Source organism: Erinaceus europaeus, chromosome 9 (assembly GCF_950295315.1).
Source record: "Erinaceus europaeus chromosome 9, mEriEur2.1, whole genome shotgun sequence".
NCBI lineage: Eukaryota > Metazoa > Chordata > Mammalia > Eulipotyphla > Erinaceidae > Erinaceus > Erinaceus europaeus.
Genome location: NC_080170.1, coordinates 50,744,371 through 50,771,477, shown reverse-complemented (window position 1 = coordinate 50,771,477; position 27,107 = coordinate 50,744,371). Strand labels below are relative to the sequence as shown.

General features: G+C 41.3%; 1 protein-coding gene across 6 annotated transcripts in view; it reads right to left on the bottom strand.

The window, feature by feature from the left end:
* Positions 1–27,107, bottom strand: part of DNM3 (dynamin 3) — a 392,696-nt gene that overhangs the window by 11,113 nt on the left and 354,476 nt on the right. For 5 of the 6 annotated variants that reach the window (XR_009551586.1, XM_060197878.1, XM_060197876.1 and 2 more), the window contains 2 exons: positions 21,354–21,580; positions 20,071–20,307 (listed from right to left, as the gene is read on the bottom strand). Coding sequence is in view for 5 of the 6 variants with exons in the window: in XM_060197878.1 (XP_060053861.1) it covers positions 20,071–20,307; positions 21,354–21,580 (464 nt within the window). In the remaining variant the exon portion in view is untranslated. Of the gene's footprint in view, positions 1–13,796; positions 14,322–20,070; positions 20,308–21,353; positions 21,581–27,107 lie in introns of those variants that run through there. The other variant, XM_060197877.1, reaches the window with a different exon arrangement.

The window sequence follows — 27,107 nt, the reverse complement described above, 5'->3', positions numbered from 1 at the left end:
GAATGGTGTTTATGTACACTCCTAGCAAAATGTAGACATATAAATCAGTAGTTAATTAATATGAGAGGGGGAAATCAATTGTATGTCTCAAAGGTTCTCAAAAGACAAACTGAATCTTTTTAATAGATAGGCTACGTATTTGATATGCGGACTCTCTCAAAAGCCTAGACCAAGTAGATTAGAAGCTTCCAATAGCACAGCTATATACAAGATACTGGGTACTGTACAGCAAACCATAACAAAGGGACTTTTCAAAGTTAACCCAATTAACAAATAATGTGATGATAATATTAACTATTGATTGTCTTTTTGAACCCTAAGACAGCAGGAACCTCACATCTTCACTATAGAGCCCCTACTTCCCCCAGTCCTGGCACCCTTGGATAGGGCTCACTTTCCCGTATGCATCTCCCAATCCATACCAAATAATATTGCATCCGCCGATCACAACCTAACCAAAGCAACGATTGCCATCTCAACATGCTTCACCTCAGAGTGTATCCAGAGACTTCACGTGTGGAATGACAACCCTTCAGCTTCATTACTCGGGTGAGACCTTTCCTTTTATAGTACACTCTAATTTCATCTCAGGTAGTTCACTTTCTAACAAAGTCCCATAACCTAGACATACACCAGTTTCTGTGAGAGAGAGCGTATGTGCACACGTATCCATAAACTACTGCAAAATATATACCTGAAAGCAGGATTACACTAGAGTTTGCAGTGAGTACCTCCCTAACACTTCCTCTCCACTATTCCAAACTTGGGATCCATGATTGCTCAACAAATTGTTTGGCTTTGTATGTTAACTCTCTTTTCAATCACCAGGTTCCAGATGCCACCAGGATGCTGGCTAGGCTTCCCTGGATTGAAGACCCCACCAATGTGTCCTGGAGCTCAGCTTCCCCAGAGACACACCTTACTAGGGAAAGAGAGAGGCAGACTGGGAGCATGGACCGACCAGTCAACGCCCATGTTCAGCGGGGAAGCAATTACAGAAGCCAGACCCTCTACCTTCTGCAACCCTCAACGACCCTGGGTCCATTCTCCCAGAGGGCTAGAGAATGGGAAGGCTATCATGGGAGAGGGTGGGTTATGGGGATTGGGTGGTGGGAATTGTGTGGAGTTGTACCCCTCCTACCTTAAGCTTTTGTTCACTAATCCTTTCTTAAATAAAAAATTAAAAAAAAAAAAAAAAAAGACTAACTTCAGCCAATTGCCTTGAGACTTTATAGACCATGTACCCTCACCTGCAGGCTCTGTCCCAGAGGCAGAAAACTCCCCCTCTTTATTAGGTTATGCCCACAGAGGCAGGAAACGCCCCAAGAGGCAAGAGATGCCCCCAGAGGCATGAAGCGTTCCCAGAGGCAAGAAATGCCCTTTTGCCTGCTAGGCCTTGCCCTTTGAGGCAAGAAATGTTCCCCTTGGCATCACACTGGTTATTGCTGCTCGCCTATTTTGTTTTCCATGTCTTATGCCAGTTCTTTTGAAAATGCCTGTACGATAATAGGTTTCTGTTCACCCCACAATCCTGATACTATGGCCATTAGTTAAAAAGAAAGGGGGAATTGTTGGTATGCTTCTAAAACCCCCTTCTGTTTCATTAGTTTAATCCCCCCTGCTTAACACTATTCTATTTACATAACCACTTCATTCTATTTACATAACCTCTGTTAACAAGCACCACCTTCCCTCCAGGGCACTGGTGGTTTAGTGGTAGAATTCTCACCTGCTCTGCCCCCTCTCCTTGTCATACCCTGATTTTCACCAGTCACTTTTCTCTCCACCCTCTCTGTGTCGCATCCTGTTCCCACCCTACTGGGCTAGTATATTTATAAGGACAAGATTGTTTGTAGTTTAGTTTAGCTTAGCTTGGTATAGATTGTGCTGCGTCCTACATGAATAAAGAGATACTGCGTACAACCCAGCCATGAGTCCCAGGTCGTCTGTCTCCCGTCAATGAAGCTCAGCCCGACACAGGGTATTATTAATCCTACCAGTTTAAACCCTCACAACAGTTGCTAAGGAAGTTCCTATTTTTCCTAGCCCTTTTGCCTTTCTCCGCCCCTTTCCAAACATTGTCAATCCATTTCGTTTCCGACTTGCCACTTCCAGGTCTGACCTTTAAAATCCTGGGCTCCCTGATCAATAAAAAATTGAACTGACTCACTGCCAGGAGCTCTGTTCATGAATCATCTCCCTCATGTCGCTGAGTGAGTAGTAGCCCAGGCTGGCTCCAGTCACGTTCTCTCCAACCCAAAGAGTATGCGCCCAGGGAAGAGGCACCACCACACTAGCCCAGCAATCAGGAAGTTGCTCCCTTCTTACTACATTCAGCAGGAGTTTCTGCAGCTCTTTTTACTTCTACTTTGCAAGGCAGCAGACAAATCATAGAAGTGAGGTTTTTTGAACTCTCCATAGCATGTGTAAACTGCATCAGTTCTGGCTCTTATTTGGGGCCCAGCCATTTTCTTATTAGCAGGGCTGCTGAATCTCTGGTTGGTGAAGCTATCTGCAGAGTATATGGTATTATGGTGCCTGAGACTTTCAACATTAAATTGGAATACCACATAGTCCTGAAACTCTTATTTTATTTTATTTTTTAAATGTTTTATTTATTTATTTTTATTGGATAGAGACACAGTCAGACTGAGATGGAAGGAGGTGATGGGGTGGGGAGAGAGAGACTGGAAGCACTGCTTAACTGCTTTGAAGCATTCTCCCAGCAGCTGGGGACCAGGCCCTTGAACCTGGGTCCTTGCACATGGTAATGTGTGTGCCCAACCAAATGAGCTACCGCTTGGACCTCTATAACTATTATTACATGTACTTAACCCACTGCACTACCACCTGAACTCCTAAATAGCTATTAATGAGCTTTCTCTTTGTTTGCCTGAATTTTATTATAGTATCTTGGGAGGATATATATAATTTTTTTTTTACCATGGTTATTGCTGAGGCTCAGTGATAGCACTACAAATTCCCACATCCATTTGTTTCCTTTTTTCCCTTTTTTCTTTACTTTTTCTTTCTATTTTATTGGATAGGGTGGAGAGAAATTGAGAAGGGAGGAGGGGAAGATAGAGAAGAAGAAAGACACCTGCAGACTTGCTTCACTGTTTGTAAAGTATCTCCCTTGCAGATGGGGAGTGGGGGCTTGAACTCAGGTCCTTGCACATGGTAATGTGTACGCTTAATCAGGTGTACCAATGTTAAGCCTCAGAAAGTAATTTTTATAACTAAAAAAATTAAACAAAGTGAAAATTTTTTTTCTTGATATAACTCTTGACTTCCCCCCACTCCAGAAAGATTCCCCTCTGGAACTATAGCCATGACAAGGAATTTGCATATCTTGTAATTGAGCATCTGCCAATTAAATACTATAGGCTTACTAAAGAACTCAGAATCTGTGTAGATGAGTTGGATAAGTGATGCTACTAGCTCTTTTTTTTAATATTTTATTTATTATTTATTTATTCCCTTTTGTTGCCCTTGTTGTTTTATTGTTGTAGTTATTATTGTTGTTGTCGTCGTCGGATAGGACAGAGAGAAACGGAGAGAGGAGGGGAAGACAGAGAGGGGGAGATAAAGATAGACACCTGCAGACCTGCTTCACCGCCTGTGAAGCGACTCCCCTGCAGGTGGGGAGCCGGGGTTCGAACCGGGATCCTTATGCCGGTCCTTGTGCTTTGCGCCACCTGCGCTTAACCCGCTGCACTACAGCCCTACTCCCCAACTACTAGCTCTTTTAAGTGGAAAAATATTGGGCAACATTTTGCAGTCTAGACTATGAGGACGTTTTCTAGGGCACTTGAAAAAAAAATACAATGACGTGGTTAAAGCCAGGGCAAAAATGATTGTATTGGTGGAATCTAAAACTTGGAAGTTGTAAGAGGATGATGGTCTATAACAAGGTTATGAGATTAGAATTGAGTGGTGAGGATTGAAGGGAAGATCTCAGTGATGGGGGACAGAAAGTAAATTTAAATGCTCTGATGGTGCAGTGACTTCTCAGTGACCTTCACCCCATCCTTTCTTGATGAGACAAGAAAGGAAATAGTTATGGGTGATTGCTGACAGAAGGCAAAGCAGGGACAGGAGAACATGTCTCTGCTGCCTTCCAAGTCTTTTGTCCTTCATGGTAACCTAGAATTTTGCAGTCTTTGGCTCATATTACTTTATTTTCAAATAATAAATTAAATAATCATATCAGGAAGACCTAGCCATTAAGAAATCTTTAAGGAAGTTCCTAGGGCCTTGTACTGAAAAGGCCTTGCATACCTGTACAGTAAATTAATGGCTAAAAGAATGATAGAGAAAATTTCCACTGGTTCCACTGTTTTTTTTTTTTTTTCACAATCCTTTCACAATATGCCCAGTGTCAGGTTAAAGTAACTCATACATGTGTTTAATAATTTGAAATCCTAAAGAGAACTCCCTCAACCATTCTGGGGAAAATGAGCATTGTTTCATTTCTAAAATGAAAATAAACCTTGTGATAATAATAATCTAGCAGTTGGGAGTACGATCTGTAGATAAAACCATCAGACAGTTGTTGAACTGTGAAAATTATCAATTCAAGAGGAGCATTAAGTTGTTGAGGGTCAGAGGCCAGGTGGCAGTGTGCCTGACTGAGCATACATTACAATGTGTAAGGACCTGGGTTCGAGTCCCCGGTCAGTCTCCACCTGCAGGCAGAAAGCTTTGCAAGTGGTGAAGCAGGTTTGCAAGTATCTCTCTTTCTCTATCTCTCCCTACCCTCTTGATTTCTGGCTGTTTCTACCCAATAAATAAAGATAATAAAATTATAAAAAAGTTATTCAGGGTCAAATTTCTAAACAATGTTTTCCATCCTTGATGACAGAGATACACTTAGGGTTGTTGTCAAGGTTTATGCTAGAGGTCTTGTTCAGAGACATTCAAAAAGTTGTTTTGGGTAAAGTTAAGTCATTTGTTTTGTTCAGAGTCTTCCCCGGTTACTTGGTTTGAGGGCAGACTATTAAGGAAGCCTTATCAACGGGAGGCAATGTCTGTCTCAGTGTTATATGTGAGGTTGTTTACAGAGATAATGGAAGAGCTCATCCTGTGGCCGAATCAAAGGGAAATATGTCCTCCTGGAAGACATACCTTGCTGAGGGACAGGCTGACTGCTTGCAGTATTTTAGACAATGACAAGTGAAAACAAGTCAAAGGCTCCTGCATGGTGGGTGACTTTGTGGAAGAGAAGCAGCTTCTCTGAGCAGAGAAACAGAATTTATCTTTTGCCTGTTAGGTGCTTTTCAGAGAATGAAAAAAGTAAAGTTTTACTTGCTGTTCTCTGGGTATCTGATTCTGAGGGTGACAGGAGGTTAGCTGTAACCATGTTGAGGTAAGAGAGTTCAGGATGACAAAGGGTGACCCAGTATATGGGTGGGATGGAAGCCGCTTTTCCTCTGGTTTCTTGTTCCAAACTAGCATAACATACTTATTATGGAAATTCCTAGTCTTATTGCCACTGCCTTTCTTGCTTTTGCTGATAAATATGCCAGTCAAGTGTGGATGTGTGTGCATGGTGGGTAGAGGCAATTGTATAGAGCTCAGTGTCCTTCCTTAGCAAGACTTCTTCACTACCAGTCCAGGATTTTACTGAACAATCATATTGGCAAGTTCTAAAGCAACAGTTCGCAAGTGAACTTCAGAACTTCCTGGAGGGCTTGTTAATAAAGCACAGGCTGCAGGGTTCTTAATAGAGCTTCTATTGGGATTAGACATTTCTAGCAAGTTCCTAAAGATGGTGCTGGTCCAGCTTCAACCCCCTTCCACACCATTATGAGCTGACTAATTCTATATATATGTCTCAAAATTCAATTCACATACAATAGTATTTAGAATCATTGATGAGTCTAATATTATATATCTCCAGTTTTAAGGAGTCACTAGAATTTTATGTCAACTTTATTTTTACCTCTTTGGTGAATTTTTTAAAAAGGATTTGTCTGCTATACCATAAGGAGTAACATAACTCCTTTCTTTGTTTTATCTGGTGAATTTCTTAGAAAACAAACTGCCTCCTTTTTTTCTTTTCTTTTTTCTTTTCTCCCTCCATTTGTTTCTCCCTTACTCTTTCTCTTTTTTTCTTTCTCTTTCTTTTTCTATCAGTAGGATTATTGCTGGCACTACAAATCAGTGGATTTTGGCAGCCATTTTTTCCCTTGAATAGGACAAAGAGAAATTGGAATGGGAGGAGGAGATAGAGAGGGAAAGAGAAAAAGACATCTTCAGACTTGATTCACCACTTGTGAACCATCCCCTCCCTGATAGGTGGGGAGTGGAGGCTTGAACTCAGATCCTTGTACATGGTAAGGTATGCACTTAACCTGGTGCACAACAACTCTCTCCTTCTTTTCTTTCTTTCTTTTTTTTTTCCCCACTTCCTGACATAGATCCTGGAGACCTCAGTTACAGGTGTTGGGGATACTTATGAATCTCCTTCCCTTGGAGTGAGATACCTTGCTCCTTTTTCTTTCCTCTCCTTTTCTCTTTCTCTATTTCTTTCAGAAAAAATAAAAAGAAAGAGAGAGAAAGAGAGAGATAGAGGGAGAGACCATTATCACCAGAGCTTCCTTCAATGTGGGGCTGACTTGAACCTGTGTTATGCACACGGCAAAGCACCATACTATCCCAATGAGCTATTTTGCCAGCCAGTATTGTTTATTCATCACGCTCTTACATAGTCTAATCCTGATATCACTTCCCAAAGTTGGAAGCATGTTTATCATCTGAATGATGCCACATAATTCCTAAGACTGGTATTTCTCCTTCCACTTGTGTCCAGCCTCCAAAGTACCAGCAGAGGGCAGTGTCCCAGTGACTATGGATAGAAAGGACCCAAAGATGAATAAGGTAGGCAGCCCCCTTTGGGTGTAATGGAAAGGCAGCTCTATTCTAACCTTTATCGTGTGAATATCTGCTCTGAGTCAAGTGCTGGGACACACGATTCCACATTTCAGCTCTGCGTTTGTACTTTGCTTCTGATTTTGAGCGTGTATTAAGAGACAGGTATGACTTATCTAGAAGTTAAAAAACAATATTCAGAAAAAGTCTACTTTAGTTGTGATTCTGTCCATACGGAAGATAGTATTTTATAATTTATATATTATTAAATGCTACTCAGATTATCTTTTGTCCTTTTCAGTTTTAATAGCAGAGTAAGTCAATGCCATCCAAGAATAGTCCATTGTAGATGCCGAAAAAAAATGTAGGATTTGGAGTCCATGTAAGAAGGTTTAAAGAGTTTTCTAATACTATTCTTACCACACATCAGAGCCAGCATTTCTTTACACTGTAAAAATGAACCTATAATTTTATACAATATATGTCACTGGGAAAATATGAATATATTTCATAACTGTGGAATCTGAAATAAATACAGAAGGAGAAAACCAGGAAATAGTCTACATTTTTTTTGATGACAGAAACACATACTACCCTGTGTAAATTAGTCTCTGAGATAAGTAGCAATACAATAAGCTTTTTTTTTAAATCTTTATTTATTTATTTTGAACAGAGACAGAGAGAAAGTATAAGGGGAGGGGGAAAATAGTGCAGGAGAGAGACAGAGAGACACCTGTAGACCTGTTTCACCACTCATGAAGCTTTCCCCCTGCAGGTGGCAATACAATAAGCTTTACTGCCTTCTTTGAACTATTGAGCTTAGATGAAACCCACTTCTGTGGTTGCAGCAAAAGACAGCTGAAAGAAGAATTTTCCCACATTAACTATGCTCAGTCCATGATCTAGAAAAAAATTTTCATTTTCTTTATTCAGGCAAGGTTTGCAATGGAGCATGAACAAAAGCATGTTTGCTTATTAAAATACACTAAGTATTAGGTTAATTCCAAACTAATTTTGGACAGAGCATTATACATTAAGTCAAGTTGTGTTCTCTTATCTGTTCTCAGCCCTTTCATTCATGTCTGTGCTAGATGCTGTGTTAAGGATCTGAGGTAGAGACAGGGAGAGGAGGTCTATAGATGCTGAGTGGACAGAGAGACATACAGATACTATGGTGGCAAAAACATTACCTATGACAGGATTTCATATCCAAAGTTATAGAGACTTCATTCTTTCTTTGCCTGAAGTTTTAAGGAAGTTGGGTATTGGAAGAACGTCCAGAAAACAGGGAAAGTTGAGGAGCCTGGTGTGCCAGGAACAGGAAAGAAAATTCTGCAGAGGAAAGAAAACTGGAAAAAGGACAGCTAACCTGTGAAATCAAGTGCTCAAGCTCCAAATCCTAATTCATAAAAGGTAACTTGAAGTTTGTTTTTTTAAAAGTTTTTTTTTAAAGATATGAGTCCTAAAAGGCATTTGCTTTGAGATTAACTTTTTATATTTTAGCTTCGGTACTACATCACTGACAACAGGTAAGACAGGTAGAAGGAAAAACTAAAAGATGTGCAAAGAAGCAGAAGCTATGAGAAAGGGATAAGGAAAAGAAAGGATTTTCAAAGACACTGACATGCACAGAACTGTTTGAAAGAAGTCAGGTGATGCTGCCTTTAGTTATCCCTCTCTATTTTCCTTCCTTTCTCCTTCCTCTCCTCTTTCAAGAAATTCCAAGAGATATATCTGCTGTAGAAATCCAGTGCTACTGCTGGTAGCTGGGGTGAAATTATTTTTTAGAGACTCCATTTTCCTTTGTCCTCTTCTTCTTGCCTAGCCCACGCCTCCCAGAGCAGGCACAGGGAAGGAGGAAGGCCAAGAAGGAGGGGCTGGAAAGGAGGAGGAAGGCCCCCTTCCCCCATGACATTCCTTTATCACCTAAGTCAGGGAGAAGAAAAGGAAGCAGGGATAAGGAGAGGGGGAAAAGCAACACTCTAGACAATACTGTGAAACTTGTCTGCTGTGGAAAGGTGGGAGTCTTTCTGCCCTGCCCTGAGAGAATAGAACCTTTCAGGTAGGACCATTAGGCCTGGGACCTCATCTCTAAGAGGGCAACTCTGGAATTAGAAATATTGGTGGAAAAGCTAACTTTGCCATTCCTTTTCTCTTGCTAACAAAGAACAGAGTACAAGGACTCTGAAGATAGAGAAAATTCATGTAGCACCCAGTGCTTTGTGATGTCTGGTGAATTACAAGGTCAATTATAAAGGTCCCATGATATATATTTTTTTCTGATGACCTCTATAAATCTCAGTCACATTAAGAGACAAAGAACCACTGTTTGACCAGTGACAACTAGTGACTGCAGAGCAGAGCTCCAGCAGGGGGAGCTCTGACATGCCTCAGAGCTCAAGCTCCCAAACAAAAAAGGTTAGTGCAAACAAAAACTTTGCAAGTTGCATGTCAGGGAACAAATGTGTGACTCAGTCCACTGCTATGTCAGTGCATAGCCAAGTGATGATCCTGGCTTGTTGGGGACAAGGTGGCCACATGTCCCTCTCCACAGGACTCCTTGTGCCAGGGATGTGGCCTGAGCTCTGTCCAGGAGAGAGCAGAGGGCTGCATTCAACTGGGCCTAAAGAAAGCTTCTCCTCTGAAAGCACTCAGGGTTCTGAATGAGCTCTGGACACGAGCTCAAACACATCTCAAAATGGAATTTTCAATGGGTGAGTGAAAGCACTGTGAAAAACTCCATGTCACATGTTCTCTCTACTTTTCTGTGTAGTTTATTGGTGGTTTTCTAAAGTGAGAGGAATGCTACATTTGCAAAAGTTGGTGCCAAAAGGGCAAGGAGTCATATGTGCACTGGGTCATGAAAAATCTGTAGAGGGAATTAGAGCTTTCTAGCACACACATGCACATTCACATATATACAACACACATACACACTATATAATACACACACACTCACATACATACCCATATGCACACACCAAAACACAGGCACATGGTCATCCCAAATATATATATATGCTCACAGACACCAGCTGGAACACAAAGAATTGACTTGGGAAAATGGTGACAAGTCTATAGATTAAAGGGCTCTGATTTTCAGAGTAAACCTTTGCCTTTCAGATAGTGCTATGAGAGGGGGAGTAGACCAGAGGGCCTGCAGCAGAATTGAAATTACTTCACCTGAAGGAAAACCAATCCCCTTTACTCTCCTGCCAATAAGAAGTCAAACTTTTTCTTTTACACCTTCATGGAATGTCTACATTTAAAAGTTTTATATAAGCTCCTACAGAAACTTTAACTAGACCAAGTCAGACCCAAAGTCACTAAATAAAGCTAGTCTAGACAGAAAAAAAAATCTATGAAAACCATATGTCTTCTCGGCAGGCATCTGTCTTACAAACACTGCCATCCTGGAGGGAAAGTTCACCAAACAGGCCTGCAGGGAAGGAGTGCAGGAGTGGCCCTGGTGGGACATTACAACAGTTCAGACACTGGTTCCCACTGTGCCTTTCTGTAAATATTACCGAGAAGATAGAAAAGAGGCAGACAGAATCTATATCACCCCTATTTTAGAAGGGACTAAAACAGTTCTGTCTTGTGGCTATCGCAGAATGTTAGACTTATGGAATCTCACAGTAGCTCTGTTCTCATTCACAGCAAGCTGTTTTGAATCAGGTCTATGTGGATGAGGCCAAAAAGTTAGCACCTTTCCTTGTGATAAGGACCTCAGACTCTAGTCTACCCAGTTCAGCCAGGAGCAAGTGGGCTGCTCCTGATAAGTGACTGATAAGTCACTGAAGAAAGACTGTCACTGTCCCACACAGTAAGTATGCAGGGCCCACCAGAGAATGAGTAGATCAGGACTTGGGTCTAAACAGGAAAACAATAAGAATGTTCTAGAACCTTGCCTTTTCTGATTCAGGGTGACTTTCTGAATTGGGGACAAAGACCAGTGCTATCTACCTCACTCTTGCTATGCACCTTCAAATCTCAAAATGCACTTAGAGAAAAAAAAAAAAAAGATGTGTAAACTTTAGTGATAAAACATTGTAACAGAATATTGAACCCTTTATGGAGACTATGTGTAATAAATTAACAAGTGTGTTTTACAGGTTCATCCATCTCCTTCCTTCCTTCCTTCCTTCCTTCCTTCCTTCCTTCCTTCCTTCCTTTCTTCCCATCCTCCTTTCCTTGCCTCCTCCCTCCCTTCCTTCCTTCCATCATTGAGCCTTTACAACTTGAGGTCTACTTTTTTCAGATAGAGAGAGACAGAAGGGAAGATGAAAATTATCATAGCACTAAAAGATCCCTCAGTGTGCGTGTGTGTATGTGCTGTGTGTGTGTGTGTGGGGGGGCTGGGCTCAAACCTGGGTCACACACATGGCAAAGCAGATGCCCTCACAGTTCAGTTATTTTGCCTGTCCACCAATTTTTTTTTCTTGCTGCACAGGGAGAGAACTTTAGAACAGCATAACGACAACGGTGAAGGCTACAGCTGTACCATTTCTGTGGTATTGTCAAGAAGCCTATGATGAACAACACACACACACACACACACACACACACACACACACTCACACACACACGTCCTGGCTCAGAGGAAGTAGGGGCAGTGAAAAACGAAGGCAATGTATGAGAAGTATTGCTTTTTACACAGAAGTTTCAATGGGGAAAAATACCATTTCAGGTGTTTATTCAAAGACATCATGCTTTTAAAATGAGTTAGTATACTTACTAGCTTTCAAGTATTAAGATAGTGATGGTGAAGTTGGAATATGAAAACAAATCAGGTGATCATATCAACTTCCTTCATTACAGACCACTGAATGGAACGAACTGTAGAACATTTGAGCAAGCTCACCAGCATCTATCTATGAGGCACAGGGAAACTGGTCCATTTACTTCTGTCCCGAGAACTCTTGATTCTACTGTTGTTAGAGTTACAACTTGGCCTTCTTTCAAAGACAATTGCAGCAGGGCTTTATTTTGTCATGAGACCCAGATATGTGGAGGGAAATTACTGCAGTGGTTTCTCTAGTTAACACATGTGCTAATGTTTCCTTAATTGCCCACCACAAGAGGCAATGATTACAGTAGAATTTGCCTCACATGAAATTTTATTTTAGTTATTAAAATATTTTCCAATACTACTCAGCATAAAGAAGAAATTCTAGTTGTCTTAAAAAAATAAAGACGGATTCCCTTGGTTTTTATGGCTTTTCCTTTGTACATGGTGGTCTCAGGGTAGAATTGTGTATCAATTTCTGACAAAAATCCCCTGGACATGGCATTAAGAGTAGTTTTGGGGCTGGAGAGACAGAATAACAGTTACACAAAAAACTCATGCCTGAGGCTCTGAGGTCCTAGGTTCGTTCCCCAGCACCACCATAAGTGCTCAGGTCTTTCTCTCAGAATCTCTCTTATTAAAATAATTTTTAAAAAAGGTATGTATTTGAGAGAGAATGTTCATTTACTCTTAACAATGTCTTTGAGGATAATCCTGGTATAAACTTTAAAGGACATATGGTTCAGAATCTATTGATATGTTACAAAAGGCTCCCTTCTCAAGTGGACAATTTTTTAAGACTCTTGGTGCTGCAAAAGGACTCCACAAGTCTTTCTCACTCTTTTTTCTCTTAAAAGACTTCATTCTGAAAGGGTGTGATATACAGGGATCTAAAGAAATCTAGATCACTTTGCCACTTGGAAATTAGAAACCAGACTGCTAGTGATAGATTGCGTGGTAGAGGCAACTTGCATAATTGGTTGTAAAGCCAAGTCATTTCCCAAATCATATTCAAAGTCACGTAGGGCCTTCACACCTTGCTTTGCTTTGTGTTTCCAAATTGCCTTTAGAGCCGAGGGCATGACTTGGGGTACATGTTTGTGGTGTTTTTCCTGGTCTTCTGTTTATTCTCCCTTAGTTCATAAGCATGCCCGTGCATGTACACACACACACACACACACACACACACACACACACACACACACACACACAGCTGGATAGGAATAATGGAGTTTCTACATTTTATATTAATGTGTACAATAAGTGATTTCTACATGAGCAGTGAGAAAATGTTCACATAATATCCAATGTTTCAGTGTTTAACCCAATTCCATTGTGTGTATAGGTAGTTTGACTTTATGAAGACTTGGAATTCTCTTAAAGACTGAAGTCAACAAGGGCCAAGTTTGCTGCTGGTTGGGAGTGACTGAAAATTTTGGTATCTGTCATTTTCATAAAGTACTATTTATTTTAGATCCTCAGGTGGAATGTTTGCTCTACAATTTATGGGCGTTGATCTTTTTTTTTTTTTTAATGTTAAGATTTCCTTTATTTCCCTTTTTTAATTTCTTTTCTTTTTAAGCTTTCTTTTCTCTTTCTCTGTATCTTTTTCTTTCTTTCCTTCCTTCTTTACCTATTTGCCTATTTTGATAGGATAAAGAGAAATTGAGGGGTGGTGGTGGTGGGGAAATCCCTGCTTCTATCCTCCTGTAGCATCAAGAGTTTGGGCAAGTCAGAGAAGGGACCCATTAGGAAGAGAAAGGTAAAATGATGGCTACCCTGATCTGCAAGGCTCCCCACTTTGGGTCCTAAACATATTTGCAAGTCTGTTCCCAGCTTGTCTAAACAGCCTGCCATTCACTGTGCCAAAGCAGGATGGAGATGTTTGTGTAAAGGAGACTGGAGTTTGATAGACCTGAGAGGAAACCACTGGCTTCATTTTACTTTCACTGAAACCAGATTGAAACCAGGACCTGAAGAATGAAACATTCTGGCATTAACCATTGATTGGCCTCAGTGAAATACTACCTTACAGCCAGAATAGCTGTGAACACAGAATGACTTTGGTGGGGTGATTAATTGAGGGGCTTAGGATAAACTAGGCATTTTCTTTCATGAACAGTATGTGACCAAATTTCTATTTTCATTGAAATATATTAAGTATCATAACAACTCATGTTAAACCCGCAATGAATTACTAATTACATTTAGGGTGAGTGTTCAGTAACAAATGTAACATGGTAACCTCAAGAGAGATGTCTTACATATTGAGAATCAAAAAGACACAGAAGGTTGCTTCTATCTTCGGCATTTGCACTTTAAGAACATCTTCACTTGGCTGTAAATCCAGTTGCTAAAAAGTCAGTCTACCTAGTCCTGAATTTGTTTACTCTTTAAAGGAGAAGTATGGCAAGAAGGAGAGAAAGCTCATGGCAGAAACTGGAAAACAAAATGAAGTCATCATTGGTCTGAATGACACTCAGTCACTAAAACAAGTCCTAATTTAGAGGGTTGTCGAGAAGAGAGTTAAGTCAGGATGTTTCCAGAACATGATTTCAGGACAACTGGTCACAGGCTAATCATACAGTAGGTTAACTATACAGGTGCCCTGAGCCCACGACTTCAAGGCTCGGCAGCTTCATCCTTCGAGGTACCAAACCTTGAGGTTAGGGATGCAAAGACAGACTCATGAGAATCACTGGTCGGTCCTGACTCAAAGTTTGGGGGATTGGCTGGAAAAAAAAATCAAGTAAAAACAAAGAGACCATGTCCTACTTGAAAGGAATTTCATGTTAACTGTCAGTGAAATCAACATAAAATAGGCAAAGAAGGAATGGAAGAGTAAGGCACTGGTGTCCAGTATTTAAAGATTCAATGAAATGATACAGAAATCCACTAGCTTTTTCACCTCTGTAAAGAGAAGAATACCAGGGGCTTGGATCATCCATGTAGAGGGGTTGATATATCTCTTGCCACAGCTGATATAGACACAGGAATGTCAAAGAAACCCTGGACATCAGGGGAACTCCTGGGCAATTATGACATTTCTCTAGGAACTTAGTCACAAGTGGGCATTCCTTGCATCCCTGTGCTTACTTGCTGGGTTTCTGTCATGTGGATAACATGAGTCCATGCCAAACTCTTTCCTATGATTCAATTTTGACATTTTTAAAATACACCATCAGACTTGCTAACAAGGGTGACTAGAACAAAGTACTTCTACTTTCCAGCGTTTTTTTTTTTTTAATTGCATGATGAGGTAAAAGAAGTTGGGTTTTCCTTGGAGAGAGACCCTCCCATTCTTATCCCCTTTTGAACGTTGCAAACAACTTAGTGCAGGGAGTCGGGCAGTAGTGCAGCGGGTTAAGCGCACATAGTGCAAAGCGCAAGGACCAGTGTTAAGGATCCCGGTTCAAGCCTCCGGCTCCCCACCTGTAGGGGGGGTCTGCTTCACAAGTGGTGAAGCAGGTCTGCAGGTGTCTTTCTCTCCCCCTCTCTGTCTTCACCTTCTCTCTCCATTTCTCTCTGTCCTATCCAACAACGACAACATCAATAGCAACAATAATAAAAACAATAAGGGCAACAAAAGGGATAAATAAATTATTAAAAAATATTTTTAAAAAACAACAGCTCAGTGCAATGAATGGGAGAAGACAAACGAGTGAAACAGTGCCAAAGCTGGCTACTGCCAGCAAAAACACACTCGGATTCAGTTGATTTCCACTATGAGTATCAGAGGCTGTGATTCCTAATTAGCTAATTTTAAAAAGCTGGAACCAAAAATAGTGACATCAGCTCTAAAGTGATGGTTTGATGAAGATTAGGTTTTCAAGTAAGAAAACAGGATCCCTAAGATGTTCTTAAGTGGGTGTCCACTTAAGAACATCTGCTTGACTAGCTTGTTAATGGAAGGGGCCAGTTCAGGTAAGGGGTTAGCCCCTTCAGAAGCTTTTGGAGAAGGGAGTGAGCAATTCAAATATCCTGGCAATAGAAAATGTCCTACTCAGTTCAGAACTGCATATACTCAGCACCTGATAGCTGCAGCATCTACTTTGCTGAGTCTCTGGGATAGAGACACTTGCTTACTTTAGGTGGGATAAACTAAGCCAGGTCCCTCCTTTGCAGTACTTGCAGCCCCTTGCTGAAAGGTCTTATACACACAAACCAGCCTGGTTTGAGCAGCTGGCCCAAAGTGAAGTAGTCATCTCTCCCTTTACATTGGGACACTGGGATGAAAAAAAAAAAAAATTAAACATACACACACATGACAGTCTCTTTGCAAAACCATTATGCTATCTCACCTCCCTCTTTTTTTTTTTTTAAGAGCAGGTTACTCTTGGTTTTTGTGCCATAGTCATTTTCCTCTGATCAGAGTTAGAGTTTAAAAAGTAGATGTGATCTTAAAAGTCAAGATCAGAACATACTAACGAATGAAGTTGTGAATTATCCAGAAGTATTGATACACAGGCAGAGGCCGCATGTTAGAATTATCTGCCTCTGGAAGTTCAGCCATTGCCTTTGTAATATTAAACTCAGCGGGGAGCCAGCAGGCCAGCCTGCATGTTGTCTTTTTGAGTTATATGTTTCTGGTTTTGGATAAAAGAGTTGAGAAAGGACACTTAAAGCACTTAGGGGAAAAAAAAAAACGTCAGACTTCCTTCACAGAAAGCTATAACTTGTATTCTCAGAGATGATGGGTAATAGTGTCTAAACTGTTTTTAGTATTTACTAGAGAAAGTGGAGTCAAATTTTGGAGGGAAAAGAGAACACATAAATAAATAGAACAAGGTGAAGTTTCAGCAAGAGCTTCCATTGATTTTTCCTTTCTTCTTAGCTCGGTCTTTTTTTTTTTTGAAACCTTAAACCCCTTTTTCTGGCTTGTGTTTGGTAGGGTTTCTGTACTAGCTTTGATTAAAAACAGGCGTTATGTGGTCAGAGTCCTCCATCTAAAGCTAAACTTTAACAGGCACATGGGCCCTGACAGACTTGCTCTCAGGTAACCTTGCCCTTGCACCCCAACTCCCAACCCACCCCATACTGAACTGGCATGAAAACTTGAAGGCTCAGCATAAAATAACCCACTTCCCTCTAAACTTGCCTTTTTGTTTTCCATTTGAGACTCACTGTAAGGCCAGATCAACTGAAGTCTGGCTCTAACTGGAGAATATTCTAGAAATGTTAAATAGCTCAACTGTTTGTGGGGTATATTCCACCCTGTGGATGCATTAACTCTAAGCAACTCCCCTTTTTCAGCTCCTATCCGGCTACCTCCTGTGTGTTCGGAAATTCAGGACCCCACTCACTGAACCAGTTTGCTTAGCATTTTTGTAATGGGTCTCCCAGTGGCTCTGGTAAAACAACTTCTCCAAAGTCAAGTGGCAGAAAAACCAAGCAGCAGGCAGGACATGCATATTCTCCCCCACAACAGGCACCCCAGGTTGTTCTGGCTCCTTCTCACAGCCTCATAGGTAGAAGAACCCTCTGCTAGGCCCCTGATGGGACTTCCCAAGTTTTAACACAGCTGCCTGGTCCCATGGTTGACATGGCCCTAGTCAGAGGGCTCCTTAAATGGTTGTTTTGTTTTGCTTTCAGGGAGGCTCATAACTGACATTTGGTATTCAAGTTTCCTCACAGGGGAGGGAATGTCCTTGGAAATATACACACACACACACATACATACATATACACACACACACACACACACACACACACACACACACACATATATATGTATTTATATAAAGTTGCCTGAGGCTCTTAGCTTGATAGTTGATACTGCATGTGTCAGAATTTTGTCTCTCTCATATGAATTTCCCTGTGTCTTGTTTTTATTTTTTATTTTTTCATTAGCTCTCAAGGGAAGGGGGTGTTACCTCCCTATAGCTCATATCTAAAGCTTCATTTTTCTGTGTCACTAGTGGGAGAGTGGGATGCTGTGAACATCCTAGGGTATACCCCACCTCCATTAAAATGATGCTATGGCTAGGAAAAGACTCTGAGATGAAAGTCTGGCTCCCCTGGGTCTGACTGAGTGCTAGTCACTTACCCTCTGTCCCTGGCCTCTACACTGGACAGTGATCTCCCTCCTTGGGTTGGGGTGGGTATTAGGTAAAATGTACCTGAAAATACACTTAGGCAATGCCAAGCATATATGAGAGCACAGTCTGTGTTAGCTATTGTTTTTTTACTATTTAGTATCATTGCTGTTGTTATTGTTATTTTACTGCCGCCACTGGGTTACCACTGGGGTTTGGTGCCTGAATGACAAGGCCACTGCTCCTGGCAGCCATTTTCCATTTATTTATTTATTTATTTATTTATTTATTTATTTATTTATTTATTTATTGTTTTTTAATTTGACAGGACAGGTAGAAATTGAGAGGGGACAGGAAGACAGGGAGATAGAAAGAAAGACAACTGCGGGGGGCCGAGCAGTAGCACACATAGGACAAAGTGCAAGGATCCTGGATTAATCCTCTGGCTCCCCACCTGCAGGGGGGGTTGCTCACAGGTGATGAAGCAGGTCTGCAGGTGTCTATCTTTCCATCCCCATCTCTGTCTTCCCTCCTCTCTTAATTTCTCTCTGTCCTATCCAAAAACAGCAGCAGCAACAACAATAATAGCAACAACAGCAGTGGAAAAAAAAAAAGATGGCCTCCAGGAGCAGTGGATTCGTAGTGTTGGCACCGAGCCCCAGTGATAACCCTGGAGGCAAAAAAAAGAAAGAAAGAAAGGAACGAAGAAAGAAAGGAAGGAAGGAACCTGCTTCACCTGTTTCACCACTTGTGAAGCTTTCCCCCATCAGGTAGGAAGGAGTGGGGCTTGAACCCTGGCCCTTGCATATGATAATGTGTGCATTTAACTGAGTATGCTGTTGCTTGGCCCCTGTTTTTACTATTATGACTAGCTCTATTCCAAATAAGCTATAAGCCAAACCTTTGAGTTTAGAGGGAAAAAAAATTTCCAGGTTTGCAAACACCTCTCATCTCTTTGATTAGCACCAAGATGATGTCAAGAGAAGGCAATCCCCAAGCTTTAGTTTGTCAGACTCTTTCAAAGACCTCATCTCCTGAAATCTGGCAATGGCTTCACTGAGCCTGTCTGTTTTATCGAGACAGAGCTCCTACTTCACACTGCAGTGAGTTGCCCAGGTTTGTGGCAACAAAAGTGTTCTGATACCACATGCCCTGCATTCCTGCTACTCCACCCTTTAGTGTCCAGTTTCAGAGACCTCTTCCTTTCATGATACCCAGTAGCCTGAAGATCAAAATACCTGTGAGCCTGGGAGGCAGAGGGAGGTAGATGAAAGTCACTTTTGTATGCGTGGAGCAGGCACAGAAAGAGTGCCTTCTCCTTTTGGGGCATATCAATATTTTAATCCCCCAAACAGAAGTCTTCAAAAAAATGACTTCCTGTAAAATGGGGATGCTATATTTTTTAACTATCGATTTTCAGAGAGAAAACCTAGGTCTTTCCATTCTTACAATTTCTCACTAAGCACACTGTATATATTTCCACTGTAAAACTGTAAAGATCAGTGGGCCGGGAGGTGGCACAGTGGATAAAGTGTTTGACTCTCAAGCATGAGGTCCTGAGTTCAAGCCCTGGCAGCACATATACCAGAGTGATGTCTGGCTCTCTCTCTCTCTCTCTCCTCCTATCTTTCTCATCAATAAATAAAGAAAATCTTTAAAAAAAAAACTGTAAAGATCAGAACAGTAGCTCCAACTCTATCCATTTCAAATTCCACTTATCAACTATTTGTTTCAAGACTAGGTCTGAGAATCTTGTAAATACTGAGCTATACTCTTGCTTAAATGGATGCTTGTGACTGCACACAGCAGTTATTGTCTAGAATTTAATCAGCATTGCTATGTTTAAACTGCTATACATAGTTCCTAAAAAAAAAAAAACCGTAGTGATTAATCCATTGGATTCTGTACTCAGCCTACAGTAAAGTGAGTCGCAGTAGGTGTCAGGGTCATGGTTCAGTGGATACAAGGATGACATTCCTTGGAGCCAGTGGCTTACTCGAATTCCTTTGGTAAAAGGCAGCAAGAGAGGCCTTGGCTAGTGAGACTATGAGGGCCTACTAGCCCACAGCAACATTTTCACTTCTATGGTTTCTGCCCCCTACACGCAGCTGTCGACATGTCAATCATGTGAATCCACTTTTCCCTGCATCAGAGGACAGAGGAGTGGCTCTAGTGACCAAACAGTGGTGTTTAAATGGGGTACAAGTTCAGCAATTGTCCCATGAATTCTGCCCCATATTGAAAATTGCAAACATAGCACTACTATCTTTGCAATTTTCTCTCTCAAACACATTCTGTCTATTGTGCTGTGAGAAGAGAACCAAGGAGCAACTTTCTACACCCCCATTTCTGCAGTGCATTGCACACACTTACCTGGGGACACTAGGAGGAGCCCTGGTGGGCCGAGAGGGGACCTGTGGAGGGGCTCCGAATGAGTCGCTGCTGCTGGGGAAAGGAGGTAATGGACCAGGCCGGAAAGGAACTGGGGGTGCCCCTGAGTGGGGGCCTGGGGAGGGAATGGCGGGAGCCGGTCCTCGACCAGAGGTGGGGCGAGGGAGGGGGGTGCTCAGCGTCGGCCTTCTTTGGGTGGTGGGGCTTGGAGGAGGTGACCTGGGGAGAGAGACCAACAGTAGTTTATCCCTTCCAACTCCCTGTCTGAATTCATACCTATAAAAATACCTGGTAGGGAGTCGGGTGGTAGTGCAGCGGGTTAATCGCACGTGGAGCCAAGTGCAAGGACCTGTGTAAGAATTCCAATTCGAGCCTTCGGCTCCCCACTTGCAGTGGAGTCGCTGCACAAGTGGTGAAGCAGGTCTGCAGGTGTCTATCTTTCTCTCCCCCTCTCTGTTTTCCCATCCTATCTCCATTTCTCTCTGTCCTATCTAACAATGACGACATCAATAAAAACAACAATAATAACTACTACAACAATAAAAAACAAGGGAAACAAAAGGACAAATAAATAAATAAATATAAAAAATACTTGGTAACTTCCTGGCTGCCTTTTAAAATCATTACTTATAAATGATTTACTTGCTTTTTAATGAAAAGAGAAAAAACTGGGGCTCAAACGTGGATGTCAAGTATGCAAGTTTGCTCTACCCACTAAGTAATTTCCCCAGTGGCAAAAAATTATTTCTTAACTGAGCAACTCAACCTATTGCATGGAAGTTAAAAAGTAAGAGGTAGATGATGAAAGGAAGTTTCCCTACTATGTAAAGATAACTGAGAGTAGTTTCTACAATAGTTTAATTATTTTTTTATAGATAACAGGTTACAACATTCCAGAATGTACTTTGAAGCTTCACATTACTTGATGATTTCTTTAGTATTTATAGAGCCACCTTGCTCTTTTTGGTGGTTTTTTTTAAATATTCTACCACAAGGATTTAATGTTTTTATCTTTGGAAAGAGTTAGGGTCTCTCTCTCCCACTCCTAAACTTAAATACTCTTTTTCTTCTCTCAGGGGCTCACTGAACACTGAGGTGCACTCAGAATGTGAGATTGGGTGAGGGGAGTCAGAGTCTCCTACCTGTGGGAGTGCTGGATCCAGGAGTCATCCACAGGGGGTGGGGCAGGGGTGAAGGGGCAGGGGTGCACTCACTGAGGTGCACTCAGAATGTGAGATTGGGTGAGGGGAGTCAGAGTCTCCTACCTGCGGGAGTGCTGGATCCAGGAGTCATCCACAGGGGGTGGGGCAGGGGTGAAGGTGGTGGCAGTGTTGATGTCACCAATGATAGCCAGGGCTTCCTTCAGGGCCTGGTACATCCGTAGCATCTCGTCCCTGCGCTGGGCCTGCTCAACAGATTCCTCCATCAGTGTACTTTGGTCCTCAGAGGAGTACAGCTGGGCCAGCAGCTCAGAATTGATAAAGTCTTTCACCTTTCAGAGCACAGTGGAAAAGTTAGGAGAGGAATGAGCAGGTATCCAGGGAGTGGTAAGGCTTTTTGGGTCATGGGAGTAAATTCACAGAAGTCCATTCTGGGGAAAAGCTCACTCTTCCTTCCCTCCTTATCCTTCCATCCTCAGCACCCAGGCCTGCCATGCTTCCCCTGTCTTGTAGTTGTGACAATTTAGGATAACAGGTTGGTAGACAAGGGGGCTTGCTCCTGCCACAACTAGAGCAGGAAGTGGGGAGGGATGGGAAGGAAAGCTGGCAGATTTCTTAACCATGAATGACAATATAAAGACACCTGCATAAAAGCATGGTATATGTCTTGTGGTAATACCAGTCTTTTCCCTCAGCTGTTCTGGAATCACTGGGGTATTATAAAGACACCATTGTTAGTTCACAAAAATGGAATAGTGAGTGTTAATGCAGCAGATTAAGCACAGGTGGCGCAAAGCACAAGGACTGGTTTAAGGATCCCGGTTCGAGCCCCTGGCTCCCCACCTGCAGGGGAGTCGCTTCACAGGCGGTGAAACAGGTCTGCAGGTGTCTATCTTTCTCTCCTCCACTCTGTCTTCCCCTCCTCTCTCCATTTCTCTCTGTCTTATCCGACAACAATAATATAACAATAAAACTATAACAATAAAAAAACAAGGGCAACAAAAGAGAATAAATATTTTAAAAAATTGAATAGTACAGGTAAGTGAATACTTTGTTAAATATAGTTATGTAAGTTGTCTTAGAAAAAAATGATACACTGATTTCTAGAAGTCATTGACATTTAACACTATGAAGACTGACTGGAAGTTCTGTAGTATAATCAGCATAGTTGACATTGTTGCTAACAGATAAACAAAAACAAACTAAAGGATGGACACCTGAGCCTGTGAAGCTTTTTGTAGCAGGATAGCAACTCTATTTCATCAAACCCAAGACACTACTAATTTTAAGACTTATCACTACTGAATTTGCTATCAAGCAAGAAAATGAACCTTCCTCCATTACACTATGTCACATACCCTGAGGTTGTGAGTCTAAGGTACATTTTCCTTTTAGAAAGGTTAGACATGAAGAAAAATGAATGGGAGGATCAATGGAATATTCTATGTCCCAAGTATCTGTAGAATAGTCGAGGCTCTAATATTATAGACAAGGAAACTGAAGTTCAGAGAATTTAAGTAACATGTTTAAGGTGGTTGGATAGTAAATTCAACCCCAAATCTTTGGCCTTAAAGCCTGGAGCTCTGCCCATTACTCCACAAGCACAGTTTGATGAAGTGCCGAGAAGAGACACTTTCTCCTGCAGCATTATTAGTTTTCAATGCTGCAGCAAGTTTGCCAGTTAATTCCAACCTTGAAAAATAAATCAACTTGGATTTTGGGTGGGGGTGTCTCTTAAACAAGAGAGCTTAGACTTAGCTAGAGTTACTAGCTATCTCAAAGAAAGGTCAAAGATGGAATTACTTAATTGTTACAAATTCAAACAGACAACAGAATACCTGTCATATGCTTAGTGCTCCTGGGTTACAGTTAAACTTATAACTCAGAGGTGATAAGAAAACACAAAGCTTCATTAATTTTGAAAGGCAAAGTGAGTCTATTCATCAAAAAAATTCAGTTCAACCAGAGATTCACTGTGGTGAACTGAAAAGTGTTTTCTGAACATCATAAACCCAGAGTGATTCAAATATGGAAGTAATTTAATATATAAGATGTTTCTGGAGATCAACTGACAGACTGGAAGGTTTGTATGTGATAGCTGTTGGGAGGTGTATTTGGCCAGAAAACTTAGTCCCATATGGAAGGCCTTGAATGCAAAAAAAAAAAAAAAGTGTTTGAACTTTATCCATTTGGCCATGGGGAAAGGTGGAAGGTTTTTAAGTAAGAAAATGAAAGAATGAAAATGGATTTTGTTAAAAAAAAAAAAAAAGAACTAACCTGGCTGTGATTGAAAAAAAAATGGCAAGGGTGGGAGTAGATAAAGAACTCTCTGAAAAGACTATTGCAGGTCACTGATGAGGCAGATGATAAGAGTTTGATTTAACAAGGCTGCAGCAGAAGAGAGAACACACGTAAATGATGTTTTGTAAAAGGAAAGCCATGGGATGTGGTGTTGTTTTCACATGAAGGATAAGAAGAAAAGGAACAATGAGACATTCCAAGTAGTTAGAACAGAGTTAGAAGTAAATAATAAGAATAAAAAAGTCAGATTTCAAGGAAAGACAGTAATGTGAACCTAAAGGATACCATATGCATTCCTAGTAGATTTATCCATTCACAGACATACTTGCAGGTCACCAAGGAATGGTGGACATTTGCACAAATCATTTAGCAGTGGGTATGTGCATGCATTTGGAATGGATATACATCTCAAACTTGGGGTGCAACTCAAATGCAAAAGCAAACAAGTTTCTTGGCAGTGATCATCATCTGGCCTCATCTCTTCTGAAGCTTTACATTTCACTGGAGTATCACTTAGACTCTATTAAACACAATTTAAAAGAAGATCCTTCCAAGAATAGATTTAAAGCAGATCTGAATTAAGAAGAAACTGTCAAACAAACCATGGAATAAAAGAGTAAGGGCCAGTTTTAGCATTCTGATCTAAGATCTGTATCGAATCACTTCTTCCATGTCAAAATGTTGCACACTAAAAACTTGCCTGCTTTCCAAAAGATGTGGCAAAGTTCTAAAAGAACAGGGTTATTATTTGCAGGAAAGCAAATGGCCATAAGCACAAGGGTTAAGAGCACATATTTTGGAATCTGACTGCTGTGATTTGCACCCGAACTCTAACAGTTACTGTTCCTGGGCGCAGTAACAATAAGTTCTCCTTCAAGCCTCAGGCTCCTGATCTGCAAAATGAGGACAATGGTAGCAGCTGCTTCAAGTTCTGGTGGGAGGATTAAACAAAAGAATGGAAATAGTGGCTGGGGAGGAGGCATGGTGATGGAGTATGGGAATCGCAAGCCCCAGTATCGATATGCCAAAATGATGCTCTAGTTTGGTCTTTCTCTCTCTTTTTAATTAGTGCATTTAAAAGAGATTTATTTATTTTTATGAGAACCTGAGAAAGTGTGTGTGTGTGTGTGTGTGTGTGTGTGTGTGTGTGTGTGTGTGAGAGAGAGAGAGAGAGAGAGAGAGAGAGAGAGAGAGAGTCCGGATTATCATTGAAACCTGACACATGAATCTGAGGCTTCAGGTATGTAAGTCCTGTGCACTAATGCTAGATTATCTCCCCAACATTAATGAATTATTCTTGAAAAATAGTGTGAAAATGTATTGACTCCCTTTATGCCTAGCATTTAATTAGCGCTCAACAGACAAAGGCTATTACTTCCAGAGTATTGGGGTAAGCTGGGACTAGGTTATGGGGACAGAACAAAGAGAAAACTACTCAGGTGCCATGTATCAAGGACATGGCTTTGAAGAGGCCAGAGACAAGTGGCTCACTTTGCACTGGGAATTTTATTTATTTAATTTACCTCCAGGGTTATAGCTGGAGCTCCGTGCCTGCACCATGAATCCACTGTTCCTGGAGGCCATTTTTTTCCTTTTGTTATCCTGGTTGTTTTATCATTGTTGTGGTTTTTATTATTGTTACTGATGTCATTGTTGTTGGATAGGGCAGAGAGAAATGGAGAGAGGGAGGGGATTACAGAGAGGGGGAGAGAAAGACAGACACCTGCAGACCTGCTTCACCGCCTGTGAAGCGACTCCCTGGCAGGTGGGGAGCTGGGAGCTCAAACCTGGATCCTTACTCTGGTCCTTGCGCTTTGCGCCAAGTGCGTTTAACCCACTGTGCTCCCTACCAACCCCCAGGGACTTTATTTTTTATTTTATTATTTTTTAAAAACAAAGATTCTTCTTTTCTGCTGCTAGCCCAGCATTTATAACTGAAGTTTGGGACAAAGGTAGGGGGACTTCGGGAATTTCCGGGCCCTTCAGGGACTTTTTGAGCAGTCTGTATATCAATGGTCCAAATATTTAAGTCACGGATTCTGCAGGGCAATTAAAGGCCAAGTAGCTCCCTTTTAGGTAACTGCACTTAGAAAATGTCTCACCAAATGTTACATAAATGAAATGTGCTTGGATGTGAGGTGCAATATAACATTTATGCTTTTAATTATAACACCTTATAACCTATACATCTGTGTGAAGCTAGCAGAGTTAAAAAAAATGTCACATAGGAGCTTTCTTTCCAGTTCAAGCTCTGCAGGCTGGGTAAGCAGGGTTCTGCTCAGTGCAAAGGAATGCGAGTCATTAAAAATCCGCTGCATGTTTTCCTCTAACTTTAACACTTCTCTAGAAACTTAAACCCTCTTTGTTACTGAGACCATTTGAAAGCCCTCACAAATGCAAGAGACACTTTCAGCACTTGCTGGCAATTCTGTTCCTGAGGAGAACACTTCTTTGAAATCTCTAAGAGGAAGAGGCCTGTGGCAGAGGCAGGGATTCCTCTTCTTCACAGACCAGCCTGGCTGGCTGCACACTACAGTAAAAAAAAAAAAAAAAAAAAAAAAAAAGCTTAAGCTTGCTTAGTTTGGAAGAGGGGCTTGGGTAGATCTTTTGGTAAACCTCTGATTTCTCAAGATTCACTTATACTTGCTACTTAAGCCTCTTTTCCTTTCCCCCAGGGATTTAGTTCTGATTAGCACCTAGGAAGTTTTCACTCTATAAAAAGTAGCATTAATAATAATAATAATAATATAATGAAAAGCATCAACTTTTGATTCATAACAAAGCATCCAGACAGAAAAGTTAGATGTGAATCAGCAGAGATAGCAGGGGCCTAAAGTTAAGAATAGGCTTGATGGAGGTAATTAGGGGTATCCCCCTGGAGAAAGGGTGGAGGGATAAGAGAGAGGCATCTGGGGTCCCTTTTGTGATCTGTGTCTTAAGAGGAGCAAATTTTTGGCTGTGGAAACCAATCAACACTCTGGTATTTAAGATGCCATCTCCCCTCCAATAATGAACATTAAAAAAAAATTCTTCACGCAAATTAAAGTCACAGTGTGTTTTGAAACCATGTCACATGTTACTATTTTTCTACCCAAGTGCCAAAGGCCACAGAGTGAATAGCCCCCCCCCCCCCCCACTCAGGGACCCCCAGGCATAGCACACACACCAAGTGTGAAATGCCTCCAGGTTTCCTAGTCGGTTCTGAAAAAGTTTCATTAAAAACTTTTATATTTCATTTCATATTATCTGGGTTTGTTTGAATATGAGCAATGATGTTTCAAATTACTACTTAAGATTTGAAACATTGCTGTGCATTTTCAAACCCTAATGAAATCTTCCAGTAAAATGAAACCTCTGGGAAAGCAGAGAATGTGTACCCCTTGGGGGTCAGAAACTAATCCTGCCTTATGCTTTATCTGATGCTGAAATGTAGAGAATATCAGACTGTGAACAAGGTCTAGATTTTAACCTTGACCTTGCCACCTGCCCAACTGATCTTAGAACAGTTGCTGAGTTCCTGGGAGTCTCTGTTTCTTCATTTACGGATCTGGAGAAAAT